The sequence below is a fragment of the Papaver somniferum genome, chromosome 1, assembly GCF_003573695.1.
Source record: "Papaver somniferum cultivar HN1 chromosome 1, ASM357369v1, whole genome shotgun sequence".
Classification (NCBI taxonomy): domain Eukaryota; kingdom Viridiplantae; phylum Streptophyta; class Magnoliopsida; order Ranunculales; family Papaveraceae; genus Papaver; species Papaver somniferum.
Genome location: NC_039358.1, coordinates 83,757,259 through 83,781,959, shown reverse-complemented (window position 1 = coordinate 83,781,959; position 24,701 = coordinate 83,757,259). Strand labels below are relative to the sequence as shown.

General features: G+C 36.7%; 1 protein-coding gene, 2 long non-coding RNA genes and 1 pseudogene across 4 annotated transcripts; all 4 read left to right on the top strand.

Moving 5' to 3' along the window:
* The first annotated feature begins 293 nt into the window (after window positions 1-293).
* Window positions 294-4,509, top strand: LOC113292804. 2 transcript variants are annotated; one of them, XR_003331879.1, is made up of 3 exons: window positions 294-752; window positions 1,950-2,008; window positions 2,574-4,509. It is a non-coding gene; the product is annotated as an uncharacterized LOC113292804 (long non-coding RNA). The 2 variants fall into 2 exon arrangements; XR_003331883.1 differs by having other exon boundaries at window positions 2,568-4,509.
* Window positions 4,510-7,993: 3,484 nt separating this feature from the next.
* On the top strand, window positions 7,994-11,270 carry LOC113330788. Its single transcript, XR_003350503.1, has 3 exons — window positions 7,994-8,262; window positions 9,459-9,517; window positions 11,217-11,270. It is a non-coding gene; the product is annotated as an uncharacterized LOC113330788 (long non-coding RNA).
* A 6,486-nt stretch (window positions 11,271-17,756) lies between these two features.
* On the top strand, window positions 17,757-20,255 carry LOC113292796. The gene is made up of 3 exons (XM_026541652.1): window positions 17,757-18,063; window positions 18,200-18,581; window positions 19,804-20,255. Exons 1-2 carry the CDS (start codon window positions 17,896-17,898, stop codon window positions 18,569-18,571), a joined length of 540 nt encoding a protein of 179 aa, XP_026397437.1. The 5' UTR covers window positions 17,757-17,895; the 3' UTR covers window positions 18,572-18,581; window positions 19,804-20,255.
* Window positions 20,256-22,865: 2,610 nt separating this feature from the next.
* LOC113346645 lies at window positions 22,866-24,195 on the top strand (annotated as a pseudogene).
* The last annotated feature ends 506 nt before the right edge of the window (window positions 24,196-24,701 follow it).

Sequence of the window (24,701 nt, the reverse complement as noted above, 5' to 3'; positions counted from 1 at the left end):
TAATCTGATCTTACATCTTCTATCGTTACGAGTACGAGTGTAATAATTGGCTCGAGATTTTATATCTCCGATAGGCAAGATATAAAAGTAATCACAAACACTTCGTCTCATCATTTGTGATTCCACGATATCTTTTTCCGCTGCATCGATTAAGATTATTGTGAGGTGATCAATAATACTGTAGCGATCCTGTGATTTGTCCTTCTTTTATTAATTATTTAGGCTTGATTAGTGTTAATCGTGATGCTGTTATTTTAATTCCAGAGACCAACCATGCGGTTGGATATGCTTTGTTTGGTAATAATATGTTTTTTTTAGGATGTTAAAGGTCTGTTCTGGTGTGCTTGTATTTGATTGTGCAAATCTAGCTTAGTGACGTGTTAGAACTTCTGTTTTTCTGAATTTCCTTAGCTTAGTCGACACTAGTTAATGGATACGTGACGATCTCTCTTCTTGACACAGTGTTCATTTGTATTTCGTTGGGGGTATGTTTGGAAATGAATTTTGGTGAAATTCTTAAGGCTTATCCGTTTGAGAGTTTAGTATTTGGACACTGTAAGAGAACACAGACGGGAATCGACAGGAGCTTCTAGTAAAAAGAAATTCAACTAAAGGTCTAGAAAAATTCGTACCCAATTCTGATTCATCTTGAGTGTTTGAAGGTGATGAGTTTCATGTTCTAATATGCTATTTCCGTGGAGATTTTGAAGTAAATGAAAAGGGTTTCCTTTGTTCTTGAGTTTTGATTGAAGGTATGATTTCAACCTTAATTCTTCCTGCAACGATAAATTGATCATACTTTATTTTAACTCCAGTGAACCAATCACCCTACTGTTATAAATCTTGTTGTCTAATCGAGCATGAAGAACTTAGGGTTTCATTAGGTTTTGATCTCAACTATGCCTGTTATTAAAGCATGATAGGAACTCGAAATAGAGGAGATTAGTGAATTTTAAGAATCTGTGTAATGCCAGAATCATAGGGTTTTCTTTTGAAAATATTTTTGTGTTACTTTGCTTCTTAATCTCGGTCTGTGGATTCATGTTAGGGACAGAACTATGTTGGAACCTAGAATTAGGTATGTTTTGGCCTTGAATCACTGTAAATGTCAGATTTCACAAGAAAAGTATGTGAATTGAAACAAACCACATCATATCAGAAAGTTCATATTTTGTCCCATGACTTCGGCCTGATTCTAGGGTACTCTAGGGATTGAACTGAATTAGGGTTCTTCTCATGAAATTCAGTACTTTGAAAGACGAATCTATTGTGATGATTAAGTGTTCTGCCCTGACTTATTTAATGCAAGTTACGCCTAGTTCGGTATTTGTTGTTTAACATTCTTGGCCAACTCTATTTCAGTGATCTTGACAATTATTCCTCTTAAACTAGCCTAAGATTCTACTGATAAGAATTAGCTCATCTTTTGGAACAAGAAATCCAGCATGACAATCGATATTTCTGATAGAACTTTACATTTTGAAGTATATCAACGTGTATAGCAATTGTCCGCCACTCCTGACAGTTCTTTTTCTCAAGAATTTTGACAACTTACGACTTGAACTAGTAACTACTATTCTGCAGAGACTTATTTTGCTTGAATTGGAGTTGAGTTGATTAAGTTATGATGATTTTAGTGTTTTTTATGAAATCTGGATTATCCTTGTGGCTGCGGTGAGTAGGAAACTTCATGAACGTTTATAGATATGTTAGAGATCGTTTTAGTTCATGACGTTTTAACGAAAATTATAGAGGAGATTGTTATCTTTCCGAAGAGCTTTTGGGTGTTTATTGTGGATCAAAGATGAGTGTTTTATGCTTTCCGAAACTTAGACCCTCGTGCTGTTTACAAGGGTTTTCTGTATGGCTAGGTCAGTTATGTTTTTGTCATGTGAGTCAAGTTTAGTGAGGTTGTTCTACTTTTCTAACTTAACTTCTGTTCGATCAAGGTGTCCCTGGATTCTGTACGCGGATTACGAAGATTGAGGTTTGAGTAGCTGGAGTTGAGGTGGGAATTTACATTGCTCTTTTGTAACCATTAATGCCTTTTACAAAACTATGTTTATGTGCTTAATCAAACTCATGCACTGTTAGACTTTTGATTCTTTAAAATTTTGTTGATTCTTTTAACCTTTTCGTTACTTGGAAAGGACCTGAAATGTACTTGCTTGCCTTTTGAGTGTTATGGGAAATAAGAATTTCCTTCTATGGTATTTAGGATACTGCTCCTTCTGTTATACCTAGCTTTTATGCATATATTGGTCGGCAGTTTGCGAGTTCGGAATTGTCGACATCCATACGTACGATTAGGTGTGGATTTGCGAGTTCGGAATTGCATAACCATATTATACATTGTTTGAGGAAGGAGTAGGTCCGTATACATGATTGTTTTGTGTGCTTTTGCCTTCTTGTAATGTTTGAAGTATATGTTGTCTATTTTCAGTGAGTTAAATGTGCTTTCAACATTTGGTAAATTTGCATTGTTTTGAAATTCAACTTTAATGATTCCATTTGAGAAGTGTAAATATCCATTGAGCTGTTGGGCTCACTCTTTCAATCTCTTTTAGTGGCAGGTAACTGTGATGTAAGTGGTGTCGATTTGGGCGAAGGAGAATTTAACGTTTGGGTCGATTAGTTGTCTTAACTTATGTCCTTGAGAGATCATTGCGGGTCTCAGTAGTACTGTGCAGTCTAATATCTTTCTGAAGGTGTATTTTCTTGAGTTTTTTTGATTGTAAGTAAGGCTCTACTTTCTGTATGTATATATTGTATATCACCAGAACAACACACTTATATATTAGATGGTTATGTATATTATGAATACCCTAGTTTGTATCCTTGTTTTGACTTGGAAGTTTTATTCTCAGTTGAGATAGTTTTGATTTTGGAATCCCAAGTACTGATTTAGGAAAAGGGGCGCTACAAAGTTGGTATCAGAGCCCATTAGTAGATCTTATATGGGCGCTTCGTAAAAGCTAGAATTAAAAGACATCAAGAATAAAATTCTTACTAAATGTGGTAATTGATATTTGTTGTGGTTTGTGAGTAGTGTGCTTATAATATGTCTTGTAAAGTTTAGATATTAAGATTTATATTCTTGTTGCGGCGGCAGAGAATGGCAGATAATAATGAAAATCAGAGTTTGGAGGGCGGAAATGGTCAGCATATTGAGAGTAGTAATCTGGATATATTAATGAAGTCTATGGCAGAGATGAGGCAACATCAACTGTTATTGGAAGAAAGGCTTGGGATTTTGCATCCACGACACAACTCAGGGAGTGCAGGTCAGACTTCGAACCAAGGGGATCTGATTACGCCAGCACGGAATCAAAATCAACTAGGACAGTTACTTCCACAGTATGTAAAGCTCGCTCTAGAGGAATTCAATGGCAGCCCACCAAATCCCGGGAAGGCGGAAGAATGGTTGCAACATGCAGAACATGTTTTAGAACATGTAACCGATGATAGACATATGTGGGTCAAGTTGGCTACCTACAGATTTCGAGGACCAGCACGAGATTGGAGAAAGGCAGTAATGAAAGCGGATGGGGAAGTAATGACCTGGAATAGGTTCAAAGATTTGTTCACGGACAAGTATGTACCTGATGCGGCAAGAGATAGAAAATTTCGTAAGTTTATGTTTTTAACGAAGGGGGTATGTCTGTTAGCGCTTATAATGATAAATTTATAAGGTTGTCGCGTTATGGAGAAGAGTTAATAGCCACTGATGAGGCTAAAGCGAAGAAATTTATTAGAGGATTGGATCCCGAGATGCGGAAACAACTTTCATGTTTACGAATCAGGACTTATGAGGATGCTTTGAATCGATCTCTAGATTATGAAAAAGAGATGGAAGATCAACTTGCAACACGAGTTAGAGAAAGGCCGTAACAATTTTCAGCAAGACAAGGTCCAGCTAAACGGCCAATGTTTTCTGCTCCTAATCAGACTTTTGGAAGACCACCAGTAAGACCATGGACAACAGGATCAACATCAGCACCACCTGCAACACGTCCACCTTCAGTTAGACCTCAAGGGAGATGGATACGTTTCCAGCAAGTACGTCCGGACGCACCAACAAGTTCTGGTACGAATTCCTTTCAGTGTCATGGCGGTGAATGTGGTCATTTTAAGAGGGATTACCAAAAGAACCCACCAACAGGGTTAACTCAACAAGGAGAAATTTATGCAATGGAGCCAGTAATGACTACTAATCAAGAAGAATCAGAAGAGAGTCAAGTATTGTATACATTGGTGGAAGGGGTTGACTCGGCGACCGATCAGGTGGTTGAAAGTAAGATGTTATTATTCAATCACTTAGTGCATGTGCTGATTGACACTGGTTCTACTCAATCATTTATTAACCTAAGCATAGCAACTGAATTGGGGTTAGACATGTTATGTAATAATAATACTTTAGCTTTAGCTACGCCATTAGGGAGAAAAACTTTTCCTTTTCGGGTTTGCAAGAATTGTTTGATGATGGTTAATGATCAGGAATTAACTGCAGACTTGATAGTGTTAGAAATGTGTGGTTTTGATGTCATACTAGGTATGGATTGGTTAGCTAAATATCATGCTAGTGTGGATTGTTTTACAAAAGTAATTACATTTCTTTTGCCTGGTAAATCTCCGTTTGTGTTTGAGGGTTCCATAAAGCCACAGAGTTTGTTTCAGAAACTGAAAAAGGCTAGTGGTGAAAATGGGTTTGGTTTGCTTGCTTGTGTCACTGAGGATACGGTGACATTAGAGTCAATACCTGTAGTACGTGAATTTAAAGATGTGTTTCCGGATGTTTTGCCTGGGTTACCACAAAAAAAAGTTATAGATTTTAGTATTGATCTACTGCCTGGAACATCTCCAATCTCGAAAAATCCTTATTGTATGGCTCCTTATGAAAAGAATGAGTTAAAGGCACAGATAGAAGAGTTATTGAGCTTAGGATTTATTCAACCTAGTTTTTCTCCATGGGGTGCTCCTGTTTTGTTTGTGAAAAAGAAAGATAATACATTTAGGCTATGTGTTGATTATAGAGAGTTGAATAAAGTCACCATTAAGAATAAGTATCCACTTCCAAGGATAGATAATTTGTTTGATTAGTTGAAAGATGCCAATTTTTTTACTAAGATTGACCTTAGAACAGTGTATCATCAGATGAGAATCAAGGAAGGTGATATTCCAAAAACAACATTTAGGACAGCGTTAGGGCACTATGAATATCTTGTCATGCCTTTTGGGTTGTCTAGCGCACCAGCTGCTTTCATGGATTTGATGCATAGGATACTCTGGCCATATTTGAATGTATGTGTGATTGTATTCATAGATGATATTCTGATTTATTCAAAGACTCGTGAAGATCATGAATTACACTTACGGAATGTTCTTCAAACTTTGCGTTAAAAGCAGCTTTATGCGAAGTTCAGTAAATGTGAGTTTTGGTTGAATGAAGTTAAGTTTCTTGGTCACGTGGTAGGGGGGGGGGGGGGGGGGGGGGGGGGGGGGATTGCAATAGATCCTTCAAAGGTTGATAGTGTTTTGAATTGAAGCAACCAAGGACAGTTTCAGAAGTCCGAAGTTTCTTGGGGTTGGCAGGTTATTATCGTCGGTTTGTGCAGGGATTCTCCAAGATTGCATCACCGTTGAGTCGATTAACACATAAAGGGGTTAGATTCGAATGGTCAACCGAGTGTGAATCTGCATTTCAAGAACTGAAGAATCGTTTAACTTCATCGCCAGTATTAACAGTACCAACTCCAGGGGTAGTTTACGATGTGTACACAGATGCTTCTACTATCGGGCTTGGGTGTGTGTTAATGCAGAACAGAAAGGTTATCGCTTATGCTTCCAGGAAATTAAAGGTCCATGAAAAGAATTACCCAACGCACGATTTAGAGTTGGCAGCGGTTGTGTTTGCTTTGAAGATATGGAGATACTAATTATGGGGGAAAATTCAACTTATATTCAGATCATAAGAGTTTACACTACCTGTTTTCTCAGAAGGAGTTGAACATGAGGCAAAGACGCTGGACAGAGTACATGAAAGACTATGAATATACTTTATTGTATCATCCGGGTAAGGCAAATGTGGTGGTTGACGCTCTTAGTCGTAAGAAAGAGGGGATTCTAGCACAACTGATGATTAAGGAATGGTTGTTGTTGGAGGAAGTTGCGGATTATACATTCCAAGAATCAGAAAATGATAGTATTCGCGAAGGGTTCTTAGCTCAAATGTCTGTGCAGCCTACTTTGATTCAAGGATATCCACGGCTCAAGTTGAGAGCCAAGACTTTGTTAGATACCTAGACATGGCTAATGACAAAGACAACACGGATTGGAAGCTGCATTCTGATGAGACTCTTCTTTCCAGGGATCGTTTATGGGTGCCTAAGAAGACAGGGTTAGAACTGAGGAGTGAAATTTTGAATGAAGCGCATCGATCTCATTACACTATTCACCCAGGTGGCACTAAAATGTACAGAAACCTACAAAGAAATTTTTGGTGGCCCGGAATGAAGAAGTCTATCGCTGAGTTTGTGAAGAAATGTTTGACCTGTCAACAAGTAAAAGCTGAAAACAAGTTACCAGGGGGTCTTCTTCAACCCTTAGCTATTCCAGAATGGAAGTGGGAACATGTTACGATGGATTTTGTTACTGGGTTTCCTAGAACTAGTGATGGAATGGATTCTTATGGGTTGTGGTGGACAGATTAACGAAGACGGCTCATTTTGTACCGGTCAAGACTACTTACTCAGTAGACAAGCTAGCACAGACATATGTTTCCGAGATTGTTCGTTTGCACGGTGTTCCGCTATCCATCATATCAGACAGAGGTGCTCAATTTACATCTGATTTGTGGAAGAGTCTTCATAAAGCATTTGGTACTAATGTTACTCTCAGTTCAGCTTTTCATCCACAGTCAGATGGGCAGTCGGAACTGGTCATTAGAATACTTGAGGATATGCTCAGGGCATGCGTATTGGAGTTTCAAGGTAGCTGGAAGGGTCATTTGCCGTTAGCTGAGTTTGCATGCAACAATAGTTATCAGGCCGGTATTGGTATGGCACCGTTTGAGGCATTCTATGGGCGACCGTGTAGATCACCAATTTGTTGGACAGAGGTTGGAGACAGTTTATTGACTGGGCCAACAATAATTGCGGAGACCACAGAGAATATTAGAATCATTAAAGAACATCTTCGGGCAGCTCAGAGTAGACAGAAAAGTTGTGCAGACCATAGACAACGTCCACTACAATTTGAAGTTGGGAAATTTGTACTGTTACGAGTATCTCCAAAGAAGGGTGTTACTAGATTTGGTTTAAAAGGAAAACTCACACCAAGGTTTATTGGTCCATTTCAGATTGTTGAGAAGATTGGCGAAGTAGCATAAAGACTTGCATTACCAGCGAACATGGGGTACGAGTCCGATTCCTCTCATGTTTTGGATTGGAAATATCTGCCATTAGAGGATAATGGTTCATATAAGGAAGGGCCGATAGAGATTCTGGACCATCAGGAGAAGGTTTTGAGAAACAAAATCATTTCATTGGTGAAAGTGCGTTGGATTCATCACAATATAGAAGAGTCTACTTGGGAAAAAGAATCTGATATGCGATTTCAATATCCAGAATTATTCGCTTGAGGTATGTGAAGCTCTTTTCGAGGACGAAAAGTTCTGTTAGGTGGGGTGATTGTAGCGATCATGTGATTTGTCCTTCTTTTATTAATTATTTAGGCTTGATTAGTGTCAATCGTGATGCTGTTATTTTAATTCCAGAGACCAACCATGCGGTTGGATATGCTTTGTTTGGTAATAGTATGCTTTTTTTAGGATGTTAAAGGTCTGTTCTGGTGTGCTTGTATTTGATTGTGCATATCTAGCTTAGTGACGTGTTAGAACTTCTGTTTTTCTGAATTTCCTTAGCTTAGTCAACACTAGTTAATGGATACGTGGCGAACTCTCTTCTTGACACAGTGTTTATTTGTATTTCGTTGGGGGTATGTTTGGAAATGAATTTTGGTGAAACTCTTAAGGCTTATCTGTTTGAGAGTTTAGTATTTGGACACTGTAAGAGAACACAGACGGGAATCGACGAGAGCTTATAGTAAAAAGAAATTCAACTAAAGGTCTAGAAAAATTCTTACCCAATTATGATTCATCTTGAGTGTTTGAAGGTGATGAGTTTCATGTTCTAATCTGTTATTTCCGTGGAGATTTTGAAGTAAATGAAAGGGGTTTCCTTTGTTCTTGAGTTTTGATTGAAGGTATGATTTCAACCTTAATTCTTCCTGCAACGATAAATTGATCATACTTTATTTTATCTCCAGTGAACCAATAACCCTACTGTTATAAATCTTGTTGTCTAATCGAGCATGAAGAACTTAGGGTTTCATTAGGTTTTGGTCTCAACTATGCCTGTTATTGAAGCATGATAGGAATTCGAAATAGAAGAGATTAGTGAATTTTAAGAATCTGTGTAACGCCAGAATCATAGGGTTTTCTTTTGAAAATATTTTTGTATTACTTTGCTTCTTAATCTCGGTCTGTGGATTCATGTTAGGGACAGAACTCTGCTGGAACCTAGAACTAGGTATTTTTTGGCCTTGAATCACTATAAATGTCAGATTTCACAAGAAAAGTATGTGAATTGAAACAAACCACATCATATCAGAAAGTTCATATTTTGTCCTATGACTTCGGCCTGATTCTAGGGTACTCCAGGGATTGAACTGAATTAGGGTTCTTCTCATGAAATTCAGTACTTTGAAAGACGAATCTATTGTGATGATTAAGTGTTCTTCCCTGACTTACGTAATGCAAGTTACGCCTAGTTCGGTATTTGCTGTTTAACATTCTTGGTCAACTCTATTTCAGTGATCTTGACAATAATTCCTCTTAAACTAGCCTAAGATTCTACTGATAAGAATTAGCTCATCTTTTGGAACAAGAACTCCAGCATGAAAATCGATATTGCTGATAGAACTTTACATTTTGAAGTATATCAACTTGTATAGCAATTGTCTGCCACTCCTGACAGTTCTTTTTCTCAACAATTTTGGCAACTTACGACTTGAACTATTAACTACTATTCTACAGAGACTTATTTTGCTTGAATTGGAGTTGAATTGATTAAGTTATGATGATTTTAGTGTTTTTTATGAAATCTGGATTATCCTTGTGGCTGTGGTGAGTAGGCAACTTCATGAACGTTTATAGATATGTTAGAGATCGTTTTAGTTCATGACTTTTAACGAAAATTATATAGGAGATTGTTATCTTTCTGAAGAGATTTTGAGTGTTTATTATGGATCAAAGATGAGTGTTTTATGCTTTCCGAAACTTAGACCCTCGTGCTGTTTACAAGGGTTTTCTGTATGGCTAGGTCAGTTATGTTTTTGTCATGTGAGTCAAGTTCAGTGAGGTTGTTCTACTTTTCTAACTTAACTTATGTTCGATCAAGGTGTCCCTGGATTCTGTAGGCGGATTACGAAGATTGAGGTTTGAGTAGCTGGAGTTGAGGTGGGAATTTATATTGCTCTTTTGTAACCATTAGTGCCTTTTACAAAACTATGTTTATGTGTTTAATCAAACTCATGCATTGTTAGACTTTAGATTCTTTACAATTTTGTTGATTCTTTTAACCTTTTTGTTACTTGGAAAGGACCTGAAATGTACTTGCTTGCCTTATGAGTGTTATGGGAAATACGAATTTCCTTCTATGGTATTTAGGATTGTGCTCCTTCTGTTATACCTAGCTTTTATGCATATATTGGTCGGCAGTTTGCGAGTTCAGAATTTTCGACATCCATACGTACGATTAGGCGTGGATTTGCGATTTCGGAATTGCATAACCATATTATACATTATTTGAGTAAGGAGTAGGTCCGTATACATGATTGTTTTGTGTGCTTTTGCCTTCTTGTAATGTTTGAAGTATATGCTGTCTATTTTCAGTGAGTTAAATGTGCTTTCAACATTTGGTAAATTTGCATTGTTTTGAATATCAACTTTATTGATTCCATTTGAGAAGTGTAAGTATCCACTGAGCTGTTGAGCTCACTCTTTCCATCTCTTTTAGTGGAAGGTAACTGTGATATAAGTGGTGTCGATTTGGGCGAAGGAGAATTTAACGTTTGGGTCTATTAGTTGTCTTAACTTATGTCCTTGAGAGATCATTGCGGATCTCAGTAGTACTGTGCAGTCTAATATCTTTCTGAAGGTGTATTTTCTTGAGTTTTTTTGATTGTAAGTAAGGCTCTACTTTCTGTATGTATATATTGTGTATCACCAGAACAACACACTTGTAAATTAGATGGTTATGTATATTATGAATAGCCTAGTTTGTATCCTTGTTTTGACTTGGAAGTTTTATTCTCAGATGAGATAGTTTTGATTTTGGAATCCTAAGTACTGATTTAGGAAAAGGGGCGCTACAAATACTAGGCTGTTCTTCGGGAATATAAGACCGGTTTATTGATTGGTTCCTGTTCACCTTGATTTATCAAAATACAGAACAAAACTCGTAGTTATATTCGTGGGAGACGGATTTATCTATTACCGTAGACTTTTCTGTGTGATACAGATTTGTTTATTAAAGTCTTCGACTTTGGGTCGTAGCAACTCTTAGTTGTGGGTGAGATCAGCTAAGGGAATCAAGTACGTAGAATCCTGCTGGGATCGGAGGCGTAGGAGCATAACCGTACCTTGGATCAGTGTGAGATTGATTGGGGCTCAACTACAGTCCAGGCCGAAGTTAATTTGGAGTAGGCTAGTGTCTGTAGCGGCTTAATACAGTGTGTGTTCAATCTAGACTAGGTCCCGGGTTTTTCTGCATTTGCGGTTTCCTCGTTAACAAAATTCTGGTGTCTGTGTTATTTCTTTTCCGCATTATATTTTGTTATATAATTGAAATATCACAGGTTGTGCGTTGTTCAATCAATTAGAATATTCGACCTTTTGGTTGTTGATTTAAAATGATCGACACTTGGATATTGGTCTTTGGTACCATCCAAGTTATCTCTCTTTGATAAAGACTCGCAGATTTATATTTGCTTGAGTAAAGATCAAATCGAGAGATTGATATATAAACTCTTTGATATACTTTTATCTAGATTGAGTGTAACTGTCTAGTTGATTTTCTAGAAAGTATATTGGTGTTTGTCTATACAGATTGCTAATTGAATTGTTGGGTGTGGTTGTTGTACCCCCGCTTTTTCAGGTATCTAAGTACACTATATCTTTGTTTGGGCAGTATTATCTTTTAAGATTGAGGTACGTACATAAATTGTTTGGTTTCTCTTCCAGTCTCCAACCTAGTTTAGTGACCAACTTGATCTATAGACTTACATCTTTTCACCACCAAAAGTCACAATGTCCTATGTTTATTTCTTTATAAACTTTTTTTGAAAGTCTAAAACGGTTCATTTGGTATACTCATGGTTGAAGTTACCGTTTTTTTATCAAAGATGTTATTATAGTCATGCTTAGGTTTTTCTTCTGTCATCTTACGAGTCTGTTTTTCATGCTTTTAACTATTGGTTCAAAAATTTGAACTTTGGACCTGTTGGTGAAAAGTGGTGAACATAGATATTTATCATCAAGAGGAATGGCTTTAATTTGAAGAATATATTGGATTTCTTTCTTAATGACAGGATCCAATTTTTTACTAAAAAAGACACCTAATTTGATAAAATTTCTTAATTGACCCGAGGATTTACCTAAGTCATTGAACATGAGTATCAAATTGTGGCGCGTATGGGTATTAGCTTCACAAAAGAGAAGACAACCATCTGCAAAAAGCAGATGTGCCACATAGGGGGTATGTTTGGTTATCTTATAGTTTTTTATCGTGATAATATTTTTGGAATGAATGATGGTACAAGATATAGTTTACATACATAGGGGACAAGGTATCCTTTGTCTAAGTCTTATAGTAGGTTTAAAGAATCCACAAGGATAACCATTCAACATGATAGCTATGTTGGTGTTAGATATACATTGGTGTATGGTGTTACACCAATTTTCCGAGAAGCCCATTTGTTTCATTATTTTAAGAAAAAATATCAATTCTACTCTATCAAAAGCTTAAGATATGTCTACTTCGATTCCCATAAGTCTTTCTTTCTCATGTTATGAATTATCTCATGTGCTACTACAATATTTTCATATATTTGCCTTCCTGGATTGAAGGCAGATTGGTATGGAGTGACTATTTTTCTCAATAATGGTTTCATCTTATTAGTTATTATCTTGGATATCACCTTATAAGAAGTGTTGCGGGGGGCAATGGGTCGAAATTCAACAACAGTAGTAGTGGGGTTCAAAGTCTTAGGTATAAGAGATATAACGCTATAATTCATACTATCTTTTAGCATGTAGCCAGTCCTAAAAAAAGTTTGTATCATGTTTAGAAAGTCCCCACTTATATTTTTTCAGTTTTTTTGAAGGAAGTTTGGTGGAAAACTATCAGGGCCTGGGCTTTTGTTCATAGCAAACATGGTATTTTTGATTTCATTGTATAGTTTCTAGGAATTTGTTTTCTACATCAGTAATGCATATTGGTATAAGTTTTATTAAGTTTTCATAAATTATTGGTTGGAAAATAATTGCTATGTGTTTGAAATATTGGGTTAGGGAGTTAGATATTTTTGTCTCCGTACCAACCCATCTGTCACTAGCATCCTTAATAGAGCCTATTTTATTACTCTTGTATCTTCGTTTGGTATTATCATGAAAGTATCGAGTATTTCTGTCTCATAGAACTATATGTTGTTATTTACTTTTTATCTCCCATAAATCCTCATTTACTCTATACGATTCAGCTAGCATCCTAGTGAGTTTAATGGTTTCTCTAGCTCTGATGTGAGATGCAAGGTTTCTGCTGGCTTCATCAAGTTCCATCTTTGTGTTTTTAATGTTGGTATTGGTGTTTCCGTATACTTCGAGTATACTTAACATCAACTAATCTCTTAGTAAAACAGAAAGCTGGAGATTCTGAAATATTAATGTTCTATGAGTTTTCTATTATGTGTTTGCGTTGGGATGGTCTGTTAGGGACCAAACAACTTGAAAGGTTTAGCACCGTCCTTCCGTTGAGTATGGTTATTTGGACTAACAGGGACATGATCAGAAAGTAAAGGGGGAAGATGAGTTAAGTTGCAGCAAGGAAAGATGTTTAACTACTCATTATTAGCTAGTGTTCTGTATAGACGTTGCGCGGAAAAATCATGATCCCTTCTTTTGTTATTCCAGTTGAAATGATATCGTGTGAATCCCATATCGTGTAAACCTAAGTTGTTAATCATATCCGGGAAGGTGTCTATTTCAGCTTGATTAAATAAGAATCTACTTTATTTTTCATATTCATGAAGAACTATGTTGCAATCAGCAATAACTATCCATGACTCATTAATATTATGGGCTATATCTCTAATCATTTTTCAAGAATCGTACTTACGATGTCTATATGGGTTCCCATAGAAATATGAGATGGTTCAATGCGAATTGATAGTATGGTCAAATATTTTAGCATTTGTTTGGTTATGATTGTAATTTAGGATTTTCAGGTCTACATTTTATTTCCAGACTAGGATAAGTTCTCATATACCTCTAGGGGGAACGATCAAATAATTCTGGAGATTTATTTTCTTTAAAAAGAATTCCACATTTGTGTTTGTTGATTAGTTTCTGATATGATAATTATGTTAAGGTTTTCCACATTTAACAAGTCATTTAAACGAATGTAAGTTTCTGGCTTATTTTGGCTTCCTAGCCCCCTGGCAATTCCTAGAAATAGTCTTAATAAATTGTAGAAAATAAGAAGCTTATGCGTAAGAAGGTTTTTTTTTTTTTTTGCTCGATAATAAAATTTCATTGATAACAAAAAGAATTCCAACTTACAAAAGAGGATATCATAAATGATCATAAACCAAATAAAAGAAACGAAACTACATCTTTTTTATGTGCTAACTAAATCTATAATAAACCTGGTTCTCATTTTCCTATTGTACTAAGAAAAATGGTCTGGAATTGTATATAAGATGCTCCCTCTTTGCTAGGCTTGATCTTTTCTTGGCCAGTGTATCAGCTGAGAAGTTGACTTCCCTATAACTGTGACAAAAACTCAACCCATCAACACTTCTACAAATTTTGTGCCATCTAGTTGCAGCAAACCATGGGACTTTAAGAGATTTAAAAGCCTCGATAGAAGAGTTTGAGTTTGATCTGAAAATCAGGTAAGTGAATCCTCTGTTTATGGCATATATTCTCATGCACACATTATAGCCAGAACTTCAGCATAATAATTTGTTATTCCCAATCCTCTAGCTATCACACATTCTCCATTGTTATATCTGGCAATAAAACCATATCCAACATCACATGGATTTCTCTGTGGCAGTTTGAAGAAGATTTCTTGAATTTTAGATGTCTAATATTTCTGCACTTTAACCCAAAGTGTTTTAAAATTTGCAAATCATATGCAGTGTTCCACATTTGAGTTTCCATTCAGACTTCAAAGTTTGTTGTAAACTTCTGTATTCTCTCTTGGGTAAGAAGGTTCTTCTATGTTGTCTCTTTTATGTATGAATGGTTTGTAAAAAAAATAAATTCTGAATAGTAGTAGCAATATTTAACCAAGTTACTCAATAGTATGAAATCATCCGAATTGATGTCTTTGTATATCGGCTTAATTATTAAATACTCGACATATTAGAATAAGTCCATAATTGAGCAATCTCATCGGACGCTCGTCGATCCAAATTATCAGAACATCATTATATATTGCCTCAACTGGTAAAATGAAACACCACAATTCATCAGACTCGACTTCTGTGCATTATCATGTCCCAGCAGACACCTTATGCTCAATTCATGTGAGTCTCAGAGCACACCACATTCATCTATTATGCTCGACTCATCAAGGCTAAGACTCATGGTCTAGCCAAGTCAACAGCTGACCAACTAAATACACATCTGCCTTGCAGACTCCACATTCTTGAGACATCAATCATGTCACATGGGGGGATATTCACTAGGGTTTTGGTATGGCGGCCTACAGCTAGTGTGCACATCCACGATGAGAAATGTGAGTAAGTTGTGCGAGCAATTGAAGGGTTTAGCAAAATAGTGGATGGACAATCAACCAATTCTCCCACGCACATGGAACTGGTTTAACCACGATTTCCCACTTTTTCACTCCTCTGAACCGTCACATGGATCAATGTGTTTACTATTTTTGCAATATAAATAAGTTCATCAATCCATGATTGAAAAACATAACTCAATCTATCAGAACTTATCTTATCTGAACTCAACAGTTCACAAAATTTGCAGAAGTCCCCAACACATCCACAATCCTTCAATCATGATTGATCTCACACACTTCTCAGCTTCCCTCCTACATATCGACCCTCATTCCTCTTTGTGACCGAGTTGACTCTGGAACGACCATTATCTTGGTTTAGGACGGAGTCTTACAGATTGATCTCTCGAACTCAAAGCACTCCCGTGCAGTGCATATATTAAAGGTTTAAGCAATTTTCTCAATTGAGGATCCTCATGTTGCACAACCCTCCACTTTCCTCAAAAACCAGCAAATCGTTTTCACCCGTCAACAGATTGGCGACCATAGTGGGAGATAAATCTCTCAGTTGCAATCCCAATTCGTCAAAGATGGTCGATCTTAGGTCAAGCTGAGTCATAAATCTTAACCCTAACTCGAACAATGCTAACAGAAGCAACAATGATGGTACTCCAATCACTCTATTGATAAGCACCTAAATGCTACATTTTATACCCATATTTATCTTAACCCTAACTCGATAGTTTGGCTAGTAACACTATTATAGTGCTTTTGTAGAAAGTACAAGTAAATTCAATCATTCGGAAAAATAATAGCTAAATGGAGGCACTTGCAACACAAAACACTGCAGTTGGGAGAAAGAATTTAACATGGGCAGCATGTCTTTGTTAATACCAACTTGAGCCATCTCAGGCCCAAGAGTTGCTTCATTTTGCCAAGGGCGTCGAACCCATTAAAGAGCTAAGAGAATAGTGGGCGACGTGGCAACTGTCACACCACGTTTCACTGTGGTACGCTTTAAGAACATTATATCATGTTCTATGTCAAGGAAGACGAAATTTCATTTCGTATCAAACCAAGGAGTGTTCTGAGCAGCTGATCCTATTCTTCATGATTCTGATGGGGAATGCTTGCAGACACCAATCAGGTCATGTTAGATAGAAGAGGTGGTGGTGTTGATGCCGTGAACACATGAAGTGGAGATGCGGGAAGTGGTTGTCTCGATTCCTGACGAGTTTATGTATGATTACGAATGCAGGGAAGGAGATGTGTTTGGGTCAGAAGAACACATCAAACTCACTTACACCAACACAAATTTACACCCAATAGCTGTTTGAATAAAGTATCGAAAGAGTTCTCATCTACATCACCGTGACATTCTCCAGAGATAAAGTTGGTGTTGGTTTGATGTGAAGGAGAAGACGAATCTGAGAAGGTGGTATGGCAGTGATAGATGGAGTCAGTGATGTTGATTGAATGAACTTTTTTTTTTATACTTAATGAAAAATTAAATTAGATTAAGGGTTAGGTTTGGTGGAGAGATAGAATAGAGAGATTTTTTTTTTATAAATTTATTTTGAAAACCTAGATTTTGAATTTCTCAAACAAAATGAATGATTTCAGTGGCAAATGGTAGAGAAACCATATTTTACAGATAACCCATGATGGAGATCCTGTTATGGTTGATCTATTAATTAGCTCCAATGTCAATTTCAGGGCAATTTACGGTTGAAATTAACCAAAGGAACCAACCAACCATAAAAGACATAAAAGCCAACCGTAAACGCCAACCGTAGATGCCATTTACGGTTGGAATTAACCATAAAAGCCAACCGTAGATGCCATTTACGGTTAGTATCTGATGAACATCCAACCGTAACTAGTTAAAATTGGGAAACCCAATCATAAACTAGTTACGGTTGGATTGTTCTCTTACGAGACGAACCGTAAATAGGTTACGGTTCGTTTTCCGATGGCTAGTATCCAACCGTAGCTACTTACAGCTGGTAACATTCAAGTCAAAGCCAACCGTAATCAAACTCAAAAACTTAACTTATTTTTACTCAGGAATTTTTACGGTTGGTACTGTTAAAATCGAAACCAACCGTAAATAATTTTACGGTTACAAAAATGAACCGCAACTGGATATTCCAAATATATTATAGGATTTACGGTCGGTAGTTCTTCAGTAACCAACTGTAACACCTTCAGAAATCAAGTTTACGGTTGGTAATGGAAGAATAACCAACCGTAACTTAAAGAACACTGATTTTGATTTCGTTTTTTTAATGATTAGGTTTGAATAGATATGAAGGTAATTTAGTCCTTTTGAAAATGGAAGGATAATCTAAACCTTTAACATGACATTAGGACACCCCATAATCAATTTGGTAGACATTATTATCATGGTTCAGCCCCTTCAATGGAATCATCGACCCTTCACAAAAACCATCAAGAAACTTTATTGCTTCAAAAAAAAAAAAAAATGAAGATACTTTATTCAAAATAAAGTGGGTACATTTATTCAATCTCCACTGGTGGTTACTTTTGGAAGAAAAAAATTTAAAAATTAGTGGGTTGAACTTGGATCAAACAAGACATATCTCACGTCCATGGGCTCTTAAAATCCAGGTTTGCCAATTCGGGTCTCCATCCATCACTTCTCCAAGGAATGTCCTAGAAAAATCTAGGGTTGCAGGTAATAATAACAACTCAAGGAAATGCAGACACAAAACAAAAACAGATACACCAAAGAAGAAAAAGAAGTGACTGAAAAACAAATTTTCTAGGGTTCGAGAATCTTGATTTACACAACATGGAAACATCATCTTGTGATATGGAGATGGACACGGCAATGGAAATGGAGAATTCATCAAACACAACAAAAATGACCAATCAGAACAACATTCAAGATAGTAGAACCTTACTATCAATGGCTCGACAGCTTATTTCTGAAGGCAGAGCTTCTCTTGCTCTTCAAGCGGTAATTTTTGGTTATTAACTCATGATTTTTTTTTATTTTTTTTTATGAGTGTAGATTTTGATTAAAAGTTGTTTTAGGGTTTGTCTTGTTTTAGGATTTCGATTGTTGGTATTTAAAGATTGCTTCATTGAATTAGGTGGTTACAGCAGTGAAGTCAGAAGGAGGTGATCAAGCTGTATTCAATACATTGCATCGTGCTCGTGAGTTGTACAGAAACAAGTTGCAAGCAAATTCTGCCGCAGATCAACTGGCTTCATTGTTTGCTGAGTGTGTAATTGCTGAAGCAAATCCGTTGGGAGCTGCATCACCAGCGTCTTACACTGGGCAAAGAGCTCTGATTATTACACCAGATGCTAATGGGGACTCCATACTTGCAAAAAGTGGCAGAAAGCAAATTATGTTGGATGCATTTTCTGATGGAAGCAGCTTTATCTGTTTACAGTGTGGGGGGCTTGTGAGTAACAATCGCAAGGATGAACACCTTGCGTACTGGTGTTGCAAAATTTGACTGCCTTCAGGTACATTGTTTTAAGTGCTTGCTCTTCATATAATGTAAATGTTACTAGTAGTCAGTCTAAGATGACAAGAGTGAAGTTTGTATCTTTTGAGCAAAAATGATAAGTGTCCTGCTTCAAATGTAGAACTGTATCCCAAGTGTTGTTTGGCGGAGGTTTTGATAAACCTTGCATTTTGCAGATACATTAATGTCGGGTAAGAAGAGTAGAGTCATAGTCCCTAATGTGTCACTGGTTATTTACAGTTTGTTACATATGTCAGGAGGCCTGTGTTCTAAATATGGTATTTTATATATAAAGATCAGATATTATAACAATGTTTCAGCATCTGTTCGACTCATGCGTATTATGTAGTATTTTGAATGGCATTTTGTTGCTTAAATGAGTATGCACATGGTGATAACTAGAAATCTGAGTCGAATCAATATGAAGTTGGTCAGGGCACTTTGTGTTCCCTGCAAAACATTTTGTGTTAGACGAATCACAGAAATTGGTGACTCCAAGATGGTTGTAAAGATACCTTTCTGGGAGTATTTGAATTAGCTACCTCTCAATCTCTAATTCAGATTATTTTTAGGCATAGTTATAGGGAAATTAACTTTGCATCTGATTTTGGCTAGCAAGGAAGTTTGTTTTGCGGAGAGGAATTTGGTTCGAGGCCTAGCTTTTTTGCATAGATTAGAATCTCCTGACATTTCTTACTTTAGATTTGCCTAAGTTGCAATGGGACCTTTCTGGTTCGTTGCCTTGGGGCTTGTTTTGGCTGTTTGTAGTTCCTTTTTGTCTAATAAAATTCGTTTTGCCAAGAAGAAAAAAAGTTAGCTTGAGAGATAATACCTATCAGAGAATTCGTTCATCACTACTAAACTTAGTGTTTCCATAGATAAATTTTGTTCTTCAGTTTGAGGAATAGTTTTCACTGTTAGAGTTTATTAGTGGAAAATTCTTACATTTTGATGAAACAGCTGAATAACAGACCCTTCAGGGTTGAGCTATGCCATGGCCAAACACCACAGAAACGTTATTAGTAGAAATTTACCAACTAGATTCCTTTTCTTTTTAATGGGCAATTTCATTCATTGTATGCCATTAAGTTGTATGTGTTTGTAACTGCTAAGTGCTACTTACAATTTTTGGTGTAATTTATCAACGGTGTTTATTATATCACTTGTACTTGAGAACTTAGGTAACAAATTTTGATAAAAGCTTCTTCTTGATGAAACAGAAGAAACAATTGAAGCCTCATAGTAAGCAAAGGGCTATACGGATCAGCAACGAGCTCGTATTACACAGACAAGTAATATCTACTGCTAGCTTCGTCGCTAATCCATATACGCTCTTTGGTTACTTACCCTACCAGTGCTGATAACAAAAAAGACCAATAGTACCATAAAGATTAAAGATTTAAATAGGTGAGTGGGAGTTGGAGGAAAGAATTCCCAGCAATTGAGCTAGCACACGCAATTCTGGGCGGATATGAAATTCCCACCAGGCAATAAAACTCTTCCACATAAGTAAGGCGAAGTTGACGATTGGGATTGAGAAGGAGAAGCCTCACACAAGGCAACACTGACCTCTCTGAGAAGAAATTTAATTGTATGGTGTTTTATTTGATAATTTTTGACTCTTAATGTCACCCATGAATAGTTCTTTTCAATTGACACTATTATTACTCTACTCTTGCCTAGTATGTAGTATTTCAAATGGCATTTTCCCATAGTCTGAGTGGAATCAATATGAATTTGGTCAGGCCATCTTGTGTTAGATGGATCACAGAAATTGATGACAGGATGGTTAAAAAGAATCCATTCTGGAAATGTTTGAGTTAGCTTGAGAGTAATACCCAATTACAGTATGCTGACTTTGGTTGAACGCACTTTATTATTTGGTTTTTTTAAGATGAACTGAACGAAAATTGCTAGTTGATTTTCGCCGTGTTTATCAAAATATATCTGGGTGGAACATGCGACTTCAGTGTAAATCACTTATATTTGTGAGTCTATGTATATGGTAGTGTTTTGTATCAGGCTCCTACTGCGGGAAGCAGTCTGGTTTAATGTCTTTTGTTCTGGTTGTAGTTAGTGGTTCAGTATCCTTCGTTTCTATTGATTGTACCCCAAGATTTTGTGCAACTATTTGATGATTGTAATCCAGAAGTTCAGTGAAACCTAGTATTTTAATGAACATGCAGGCATGAGACATGATCTATGCCATGCCGTTGCCAAGCTTGGTGGGCGTGGACTTGTAAGTTGCAATTCCGTAGGGAGACAAAGTGGTTTATTGACTTGTCAACGTGATCCCGGGAAAACTCTCATAAGATTATGTAGTGAGATCAGGATTGGACTAACAACCCAAGTCGTTGTAGTATAGTGGTAAGTATTCCCGCCTGTCACCCGGGTTCGATCCCCGGCAACGGCGTTTTTTCATTTTTGATTTTCATGCAGTTCAGAAGTAAGTGATTTTAGTCCCTCATCGCCCAAAATCAAGCAAGTGTAGCTGATCATATACCTTAAGAAACGCAGCATATATCCCATTACTATTCTTCCTTCCTTCTATACCAAATTTTGTTGTCCACACCACAGTGGTAAGTGGAAGAATGACTGAGGAGATCACTTTTGTGTTTCCATGGAACAAATCACTTTCGTACAAGTACGCCACTTCGACTATAATCATCAACATCTTTGGAATTGTTTTGCTTTTGACAAGTACTAGTCCCAAAGAAACACAAACCAAATGGGAGTTACATGAGCATCCAAGATATCAAGTTTTTCGACAAAGAATAAACTGTACCGTACTGTTAATTACTGAAATAGTTTGGACGAGATGTGTCATTTTTTTTTTCAAAGGCTCTGGTGCTGCTAAGATTCTTTATCTCTGATTAATCTTTGAAGGAATCATGAATCATGCAGTTAACATATTAGGCTTTTGTTGTCTTTAGTTTAGCTCCCATTTGACATATTTTGTGTTCAGGGTTTAAAAATGACTAGCTTTGCGTTTGGGTCCAAGTCGAACAATTAACGGATATTAATCCGTTGATCGTTATTTATTTATCAAAACTAGTGACAAAACCCCTAGGTGAACAAACTAGTGATAAGAAAAAACCGGTCATATTATTTCTACCAAATAAAAACCGTTTCAAATAAAATTGGGACAAAAACCCCAAGCCAAATAATAATGTGTAAATTTAGTTTTTGTTACTTTTAAAAAAGCCAAACATACCCTTCGACCTTTTCTTCTTCTTCTCTGATTTCTTCTTTCTTCCGTCTCCTTCTCCCACCATCATCATCACCAGCAGCAACAATGGAACTGCACGAGAAGAACAACGCTGATTCAAGAGGTGAAGAATTCGAGAGACGTTACCACCACCCTCCTCCGCCTCCTTCAATTCCTTAACCATCGACACCATTACCACCACCACCCCAACCTTAATTAAAACCCTAACCATAGTTTCATTTTCAAATTCAGAAGAAAACACAGGTGGATCTGGTGATGTTTTGATATTTCTGTAAGATTAGATGAATAAATTGTTGAAATTAGGGTTGCGATTGTAACTTCAATTGAAGAACAAGAAGAACAGGGATGGGTTGGTGACGAATTGATGATTGAGATCGATTTTCAAGGAAGAGATGACGGAGTGGTGATGTCAAATTTGATAACCTAATTTGTCTCATCGGCGATAGCGGTAAGAAATCACAAATTTCTTGTAATTTTTTGTTAAATTTTTTTCAAATTTGTTGGTGGAATTAGTCTGTGAGGAATCTAATTTGATGATCTTTTTTTGGTCGAAGACTTTATGATTTTTGAACTAATTTTTCATTTGAAGTTTGACAAGGATCTGTATATTATTGAATGTGTACATGGATCTGTACATGGATCTGTACTGAAATTTTTCTGAATCAAATTTGGTTGGTTACATTTAATCCAAGGATTAGATGTGGATACAGAGGAGAATGAAAATTTTAAGGTGGAAGCATTTATTTGAAATGGTAGATAACATTATAATCAAGGAACCAAATGTGAAATTGAAATGGAAATGCTAATTTTACAAAACTAGGATGAGTCTTTTGGTTGTTGTTTGATGGTGGTAGTGATTGGTTGAGATGATTCTGCGGTGGATTGAGTTGTCGATCGACAAGAAGAGATGTTGAAATGAAATGGGTTTTGTGGTGTTGGGTTTTAATAGATTTGATTGTTTGTTTTCTTCTTAGGTTATGACTGAGATGGATTTGTTGATGGCAGTGGTGACTGTAAGCTAAACTGAACTGCAGGTGATGGATTAGGATGCATATGGAACTGGGTAATAAGTCTGTTCATAATCATGGCGGCAGTGGCGACGGAGGTGGTGGTGAGATAGCAAATATGAAATTGGTGGTAAGACATAAAGATCTTGCTCAAATTGTTGCTTGTATCAAATACTATCTTGAGAAAGCTGTTGTTGCTGGTGAGCCTGTCTCTAATCTGCTTGAAATTAGTCGTGCCCATCTAAATGAAAAGTTTGTAGTTTTGTTTTTGAATGAAAATTAAGTTTATTTGGGTTTAGGATTGATTGGGGTTTCACATTTTGACTGACCAGAAACTGTCTTTTGACAAATTTGAGTTCAAGCTAGATATCAAAACCTCTTTTGGATATTTAGTATCAATTGGATACCGGCGCGCTTGTGGAACAAGGTCCTAAGAGTCACTTTTCCACATTGGAGCAACTCTTGGCATGGGAGAAGAAGCTACACCATGAAGTTAAGGTATGCAGAATTGTACTGCTTGTTTGTGACACAAAATTGAGAACCACTAGACTAGGATATTGAACATTGAATTCATTATAAATTGGAAATTTGACCTTTGATAATTCAGATTTTAATTTGCTTGTGAAGCCATTAGGTGTCTTGTTGAGTTTCAATGTAACGTGGAGCATTAGTCTTAGTCTTAATGATTGCTTATATGTGTTATATGTTGCTTGATTTTTAGGCTCTTGAAGGGGAAAATATTGAGCATGAGAAGAAGTTATCAACATTGCAATCTTTGGAATATAGGGGAATTGGAGAAGCTAAATTGGACAAGACAAAAAGCATCTGTAAAGAAGCTGCAGTCAATGATTTTGGTAACATCACAGCTGTGTCCACTACTTCATATGTTATCGTCCAAGTTAGGGACACTGAGCTTATTCAACTAGTTGAATATGCCACGGGTAACTCAATTCTCCTTGTTCAATTTTTTCTTTAATCTACATGCTGCCAGTGTCAGGAAGTGCTTGCATCTTAATTGTTTAGTGTTTGTAGCCTATCCAACCTTGAAATTAAATAAATCTCATGCTTAAGAATTTCATTTGTCACAATATGCATGACTTTCGCCCGATTATACTCTCCTAGGTGTCCTGATATCTTTGTTCTTGTTTGGTTATCAACTCTGTATATGTTGACCTACGTTCGTAGCTAGTAAAATGCGATGTAATCAACAATGGATGTTTGATTTGTGTTGATAGTCACAAAACTCATATCAGAGACTTCGAACTTGTCTACAGCTTGTTCATTAACCATGTGCTAAGTAATAAGAAATTGCTTATTTATGTCATAAAAGTATGAAATGCAGGTTCATGTACATGTGGAGGTCAATGAATCAATAACATGCAGGTTCATGTACATGTGCAGTTGAATTATGACGAAACCAATTATGGTTTCATCTTATTTATGATGAACCAATTTGGTTTCATCATTTATGATGAAACCAAAATTGGTTCCATCTATCAATGAACATGTATAATATCTCTTATAATTTTTCTTACAGTTGAAATGGGAAGCAATTGCAGGTGGTGAATTGGATTGTGGAGCTGAGTAGAGTCAGCTAGGAGATGTTGCTGCTGCGCTGCTTTCAGATTGGCAGTGTGCAAGTGTAGTTGCTGGTATTGTTGATATGGTTATTGCAGTGATGGGTTTGATATGGTTATTGCAGTGACAGGGTCTTGTGACGAGTTTCATTTGATGCTGCTAGTAAGCTCCGGTTGCAGCTGAAGTTAATATTATAGAGAAGGTGGTACTGGTGTTGGCTTTGAGTTGGTTCTCTATGAAGAATGGTTTGAGCTGATGCTTGAGAATGGTTTTTAAGTACAGTTGCAGGTTGAGAGTGTAGAGA